Here is a 7,835-nt window from a genome sequence, read left to right as displayed (position 1 = left end):
TGCCGGAGAGCTGCTGAGCAGCCAATTGTGAATCCGAGTGAAGAGTTACCCGACCGGCTCCCACATGCCGGGCAGCCTGCAAGCCAGCTATGAGGGCCTCATACTCTGCCTCGTTGTTGGTAGCTTTGTAATCCAGCCGGACGGATAAGTGCATCTTTTCTTCTTGAGGAGAGAGCAGCAATATTCCGATTCCGCTTCCGAGCCGAGTGGATGATCCATCGACATATATTCTCCACATAGCTTCCGGCTCCGGCCTTTGCACCTCAGTCACAAAATCGGCCAAGGATTGAGCTTTGATCGCCGAGCGGGGCTAGTATTGGATGTCAAATTCACTCAGCTCCGTCGTCCATTTGATGAGCCGTCCGGATGCCTCTGGATTTAGCAGCACTCGTCCGAGCGGGCTATTGGTTTTGACAATGATCGTGTGCGCCAGGAAGTATGGACGAAGGCGCCGGGCGGCGAGGGCGGACCAGAGCGAATGCTAGTTTTTCGAGCCCAGTGTAGCGAGATTCAGCATCTTTTAAAATGTGACTGAGGAAATATACAGGCTCTTCTCCACTCGACCTCACTAATGCTGAGCCGACCGCATGCTCGGTTGAAGACAAATACATATAAAGTAGCTCACCCGCCGTCGGTTTGGCCAACACCGGAAGAGAGTTCAGATATGCCTTCAAGTCTTCGAACGCCCGATCGCATTCTTCATCCCATTGAAACATAGTGGCTTTGCGCAAGATTTTTAAGAAAGGAAGGCTCCAGTCGGCGGTTTTGGAGATGAATCCGGACAGAGCAATTATCCGACCGGTCAATCGCTGCACTTCCCTTGTATTTCTGGGAGGCGGCATATCTTGCAGAGCTTTCACCTTGCTGGGATTGGCTTCGATGCCCCGCTCGGTCACTATGTATCCCAAGAAATGCCCTCCTCTCGCTCCGAACATGCACTTCTGAGGATTCAGCTTGACTCCATACTTGCGCAGCGTTCGGAAGGTTTCTTCCATGTCCTTGAAGAGGTCGGCCGCTCGGAAGGACTTAATTAGAATGTCGTCCACATAAACTTCTAGGTTCCGCCCGATCTGCTCTCTGAATACCTTATTCATCAAGCGCTGATATGTGGCTCCAGCATTCTTCAATCCGAACGGCATCACATTATAGCAATAAGTGCCGTCGGCCGTCACGAAGCTGACCTTTTCTTGATCTTCACGGGCGAGCGGCACTTGATGATAGCCCTGGTAGGCATCGAGCATACAGATTAGTTCGCAGCCGGCCGTAGAGTCCACCAGCTGGTCTATCCGGGGCAGAGAATAAAAATCTTTCGGGCAAGCTTTGTTGAGATCCCGAAAATCTACGCACACTCTCCATTTGTTTCCCGGTTTGGAGACTAATACTACGTTCGCCAGCCAGCTCGGGAACTGAACCTCGCGTATATGGCCGGCTTCCAGAAGCTTCTCCACCTCCATCCGGATGATGGCATTCTGCTTGGTGCTGAAATCTCTTTTTCTTTGTTTTACCGGCCGAGCATCCGGTCAGACATGCAACTCATGCTGCGCTATGCTTGGCGAAATTCCGGGCAGTTCATGTGTCGACCATATGAAGACATCATGGTTTCTTCTGAGGCATTGGATCAGCTCCTTTTTCTGCTTCTCCTCCAGAGCGGACGCTATAAAGGTTGTGGCCTCCGATCGAGTTGGATGAATCTGCACTTCCTCTTTTTCCTCATAAATTAAAGTGGGTGGCTTTTCGGTGATGGCGTTTACCTCGATCCAGGGCGTTTTCCGAGCAGAATTGGCCTCTGCTCGGACCATCTCTATGTAACATCGCCGAGCTGCTAGCTGGTCTCCTCGTACTTCTCCCACTTGGTCCTCCACGAGGAACTTGATCTTCTGATGAAAAGTTGAGACGACCGCCCGGAATTCGCTGAGCGTCGGTCGTCCCAAAATGACGTTGTAGGACGAGGGAGAGTCAACCACCACGAAGTTTATTGTTCTTGTCCTCCTGAGCGGCTCTTCTCCCAGCGAGGTAACCAGCCGGGTCTGGCCGACCGGCTGAACTTCGTTACCCGTGAACCCGTAGAGCGGAGTCGTCATGGGTAGCTGCTCGGCTCGATCAATTTGCAGCTGATCGAACGCCCTCTTGAATATGATGTTGACTGAGCTCCCTGTGTCAACAAATACGCGGCGAATGGTGTAGTTGGCTATTACCGCTTTGATGAGCAGAGTGCCGTCGTGAGGCACTTCAACTCCTTCCAAGTCCCCGGGCCCGAAACTGATTTCAGGTCCGCTTGCTCGCTCTCTGCTGCAACCGACGGCATGGATTTGGAGCTGCCGAACGCTCGCCTTTCTAGCTCGATTGGAGTCTCCTCCGGTCGGCCCACCAGCAATGACATTGATCTCGCCTCGGGAGGTGTTGCTTTTATTTTCCTCTTCCCGAGCGGACGGTCGGGACCGTTCTTTGGACGCTCGGCGGTTCTCTCGCCTGGGAGAGCGATGCTGATCAGAAGTATGTTGCCGTGGCCTATCAACTCGCGTCCGATCGGCTTCCTGAGTTCTCTGTCGCTGATCGACTGAGGGAGATCGTCGTCCACCACTCCGAGGCACAGGATGAGCCACGAAGGGAAGACTTCGACAATCTCTTGTGTTGTGCGTATCCGTCCGGTGGAAGGAGCAGAACATCGGGGTCCACCTCTTCTTCGGCTTGGGCCAGGCGGTGGCTACCTCCTGTACATGGGACCGGACATGGGGAGATCGGATTGCTTCGTCCCTTGGTCCTCTATGCGGCTGATGAGCGGCGTGCTGTTTCCGCTCGGCTGGAGGAGGCCGCTCGGCGGGAGTTTCTTTTTTCCTGGCCGCCTGTGCTTCTTCCACGTTGATGTACTCGTTAGCCCGATGTAGCATGTGATCATAATCCCGGGGTGGCTTTCGGATGAGCGATCGGAAGAAATCTCCATCCACTAGGCCTTGTGTAAAGGCATTCATCATGGTTTCCGAAGTGGCCGTTGGAATGTCCATCGCCACTTGGTTGAATCGCTGGATGTAAGCTCGAAGCGATTCCCGGGCTTCTTTGTTGATGGCGAACAGGCTCACGCTTGTTTTTTGATAGCGCCGACTGCTGGCGAAGTGGTGGAGGAAGGCTGTGCGGAAGTCCTTGAAGCTTGTGATGGATCCGTCCGGCAACCTCCGGAACCACCGTTGAGCTGATCCCGAGAGAGTGGTAAGAAAAACTCGGCACTTTACTCCATCTGTGTATTGATGGAGAGTAGCTGTGTTATCGAACTTGCCCAGATGATCATCCGGGTCGGTTGTCCCATTGTACTCGCCGATCATCGGTGGCGCATAGTGCTTTGGCAGAGGGTCTCGCAGGATGGCCTCTGAAAACTGGCGATTTATCCGCTCGGGCGACGATTCCGCTCGGGGGGCTTTCCCCTTCCTGTCATCTCGCCTAGACCTTTCATCCGAAGAAGATCCCCTATCCCGGCGGGCTGCCACGGCTTCAGGGGTGCGGAACAGAGCCCGATGAAAGGCGACGGTGGCAGGTGGTGCTTCCGCTCGGCCGCCTGACGCTGAAGTTGCTTGTTGCTCCGGCCGCTCGGCTGATGCCTTTTGTTTTTGCTCCACAAGCTTGGAGGCCCTTATCTCAATCAGAGCATCGAGTTCCTCAGTTGAAAGTGTCACCGCGTGTTGTCGTCCAACCTCGTCCATTGTTTCCGATCGGATAAAGGAGCGTTCCCACAGACGGCGCCAAATTGATCCTGTCCGAATCGCTAGACCAAAGGACGCTGGGCAAATGGCGTTCCCCTACTGCTGACGTGGGTCTCCGGCTAACTGCAAGATGCTCCGACGATCCTACAACAAAACCGAGCCGGGGGGGGGGTGTCCCGGCGACGGCCCTCCGACGCTCAAGTTAGGCGAAGGAATAATAAAGTGGCCTCCCTAATGTAGACTTGCGTACCTCCGGTTGAAGAAATGGAGGCCTTATATAGACCTATCGAAGGAGCCTGGGCACACCAATCGAAGCGATCACCTGCTTTCGACCATGCCTAGGTGTGGGCCTGTCAGAAGGGCATCCATAAGACCATACTGCTACTGTATCAACCTGTCCGTGACGTGATGGTGGGGCCTTTAATAGTGTCATCTCGCGTACAGTCTAATCATCATGCCTTTGCTGACATATCATATCCCGAGCCGATCGAATAGGCCGCTCGGCTAACCACTGTTCCCTCGCCACGATTTCGGCTGAGCGGACACCTCCGCTCGGCCATTCGGCTGGCCGAGCGGACACCTTCGCTCGGCCATTCAGCTCCGGTTCTTCTGCTTTGGCGTCGGAAACCCAAACCTTTGGCTGGGTAATCTCTGGTTCCGCTCGGATGGGACCCCATCTGTGGGTCCCCCATTCTTACCGCTGGATCACCTCCTATAGAACCCGGCTAAACCTGAAAACTCCTTACTTCAGTGATGGTGCTAGGGGTAGGCCATTCCCTGATAGCTTTCACCTTCTCCTCATCAACTTCCACGCCTTTGGAACTAACAACAAATCTAAGGAAAACAACCCTATCTACGCAAAAGTTGCATTTCTTAAGGTTAGCAAATAATTTTTCACGCCTCAAAGCTTCAAGCACACATTTCAAATTATCAATATGGTCATGCAAACTCTTGCTATAGATCAGAATGTCATCAAAATAAACAACAATAAATTTTTCAATAAATGCACGTAGCACATGGTTCATGAGACGCATAAATGTGCTAGGAGCATTCGTCAATCCAAATGGCATCACTAACCATTCATATAGCCCCTGTTTTGTCTTAAAAGCTGTTTTCCACTCATCTCCTTACTTAATTCGAATTTGATGATACCCACTCTTCAAATCAATCTTAGAAAATATAGTGGATCCATGTAATTCATCAAGCATGCATCTAAGCGAGGAATAGGGTGACGATACTTTACCGTTATCTTGTTTACAGCTCGACAATCCACGCACATCCTCCAAGTCCCATCTTTCTTTGGAACCAGCAACACAGGCACAGGACAGGGGCTCATGCTTTCACAAACATGTCCTTTGGTCATAAGTTCTTCGACTTGCCTTTGAAGCTCTTTGGTCTCTTCTGGATTACTTCGATAAGCTGGTCGGTTTGGAATGGAAGCTCCCGGAATGAGATCAATTTGATTCTCGATTCCTCTTTTGGGTGGTAACCCAGGTGGCGTATCCTCGAAAAAGACATCCTTAAAATCCTGCAAAAGAGACATCACAGCACTAGGCAAAGAAACATTATGGTCAGCCAAAGAAAGATAGGCGTCCTTGTATAAAAACAAGATCATCGGTCTATCGGAGTTCAAAGCACTTTTGATCTCTCTTTCTTTTGCATAGAAGCTCATTTTTCTTTCTTCTTTCTTTTTTAAGGTCGAATTCTCAATCATTTCTTTTTTTCCACTCTCTTTTTTCATTCTTAGTCCACCATCTTTTTTTTTCATTTTCACTCTCATTTTCTTTTTCTATCTCAGCCACACCTTTTCCTCTTGCTGCAATGGACTTTTTTATCTGGAGTTGTTCCTCAAATACTTGACGAGGTGTCAAAGGTGCAAGTGTAATGTTCCTACCATCCTTGCTGAAGCTGTAGAGGTTCTTATACCCATCATGTGTGGTCCGTCTGTCAAATTGCCACGGTCTTCCAAGAAGCAAATGGCTAGCTTGCATGGGTACAACATCACATAGAACCTCATCCGTGTACGTTCCAATCGTAAATGAAATAAGGACTTGCTTGGTTACCTTCATTTCTCCACTGTCATTGAGCCATTGGAGTTTATATGGATTTGGATGCTTCAAGGTAGGTAGACCAAGCTTGTCCACCATTAACTTGCTTGCCACATTAACACAGCTGCCACCATCAATAATCAAACCGCATACCCGATCTTTCACATGGCAGCGGGTGTAGAAGATGTTCTCCCTTTGCAGCCCGTCATCATCTTCTTTGGCTTGCATATGGAGAGCTCTTAGCACAACAAGAGCTTGGCCATCAATAGCAAACTCAACATCACTAGTATCTTCAACTGATGGAGTGGACTCATTTCCTTCATCTTCCTCTTCAGTTTCGATCTCCCCATTATCCAATATGATCATTGATCGCTTGTTTGGGCATTGAGAAGCAATATGACCTGATCCTAAACAACGAAAACATTTGATGTCATAATTTCTTTGAGGTTGGGAAGATGAGTTACCCCTATCTTTGTTGCTAGGTTGTGTCTTGGCCACATTCGTCTCTCCCTTTGATTTTGAAACTGCTTTCTCAGTTGGTTTTGATGATCCCCACTTCTGCTTCCAAGGGGATGAACTTGCAGCCTCATACTTGGAAGATGATCTCACTCCTTTCTTGAGTTGTCTTTCAACTTTCATTGCCATGTGTACCACATCGTCAAGCTCCACGTAGTGATGCAGCTCAACAATATTAGCAATCTCACGGTTCAGGCCACAAATGAACCGAGCCATGGTCGCCTCTTGGTCCTCCTCAATGTTAGCCCGAATCAAGGCTATCTCCATCTCCTTGTGGTAGTCTTCCACGATCATGGACCCCTGCTTCAGACTTTGCAATTTCAAATGTAAGTCCCGATAATAGTGAGATGGAACAAACCTTCTTCTCATAACGGCTTTCATATCCTCCCAATTGTCGATGGGAAGCTCACGGTTTCGACGTCTACTCAAGGTCAGCTGATCCCACCATATAATGGCATAGTCAGTAAAAGCCACCACAGCAAGCTTCACTTTCTTCTCCTCCGAGTAATTATGACAATCGAATACCAGCTCAACTTTCCTCTCCCATTCAATATAAACATCAGGGTTATTTTTACCTTGAAATGGAGGAATGGACAGCTTGATGGTGCCTATGTTACGATCTACGACTTCCCTTTCTCGGTGTTGCCTTTGAACATGCCTTGGCCTTTCGGGTCTGATAGCCCTAGCCCTCCTCCAAGTAGCATTGGAGACCACTTCATTGCTCGCCCCATCATCATAGTCATCATCTGGGACATTTGGAGTAAAATGTGGCCGCTGGTCGGGTCTCCGATGCCTAGGTAATGGCTCTTGCTGAAGTTGTTCGAGCTGATCCTCAGGCCTATCCAACCGATCTCGAATCTCATTGAACACGACATTCATGCGCTCAAATTGTTGCTGCATAGCCCGCATGATTATAGTCTGATCAACCCCTCCTCCATCACTTGGATCAACCCTACCACCGTGCTCTCGAGACATAGTGAGCTGCAACTAAAATATTATGAACAAAGGAGGATCCTCACTCACTCCCTCACGCATTTGCACTCAGTTGGATGCCACAAAAACACTCATGTTTCGCTCAGAAAATTGAGTTATCTCTGCTCACTTGTTTTCCTCCAAAAAGTTCTAGAGAAACTAAGCAAGTCAAAACAAGCACACACTTATTCAACCCAACAAACTCAGAATATCGATTCTAGGCTCAGTTGGATCGAGGTTACGATATCAATCAAGGAACGATGGAAAGAAGATATGAAGCAAACAGAAATGATGATATGATAGAGAAAATCAAATCAAAGCAGCACAATGGAGATGGTAAACAAAGTTGAAAAGAAACGTGCAAATGGAAACGGAATCACGTCACGAGATGCAATCAAAACAAATCAAACGATCTTTGTTCTTCCTTTTCTTTTATGCTCTTTTCTTTCTTTTTTTTTGTCTTTCTTTTCTGTTCTTTTTTTTTCTTCTTTTTTTTTCTTTTCTTTTTTTTTTCTTTTCTTTTTTGCAACAATACTAGAAAGTAGATGAAGATAATAAGGTTGTGATGATAAAAACAAAATAAACACTAGGAAAGATAGATAAACCT

General features: G+C 48.7%; 1 protein-coding gene across 1 annotated transcript; it reads right to left on the bottom strand.

Moving 5' to 3' along the window:
* Positions 1-5,398: 5,398 nt before the first annotated feature.
* On the bottom strand, positions 5,399-7,231 carry LOC121994921. Its single transcript, XM_042548800.1, has one exon. The coding sequence runs from the start codon at positions 7,229-7,231 to the stop codon at positions 5,399-5,401; it is 1,833 nt and encodes a 610-aa protein (XP_042404734.1).
* Positions 7,232-7,835: the final 604 nt, after the last annotated feature.

This window comes from Zingiber officinale, chromosome 6A (assembly GCF_018446385.1).
Source record: "Zingiber officinale cultivar Zhangliang chromosome 6A, Zo_v1.1, whole genome shotgun sequence".
In the NCBI taxonomy this organism is placed as follows: Eukaryota; Viridiplantae; Streptophyta; class Magnoliopsida; order Zingiberales; family Zingiberaceae; genus Zingiber; species Zingiber officinale.
The sequence above is the reverse complement of the archived record's forward strand: the minus strand, read 5'-3'. Positions and strand labels throughout refer to the sequence as shown.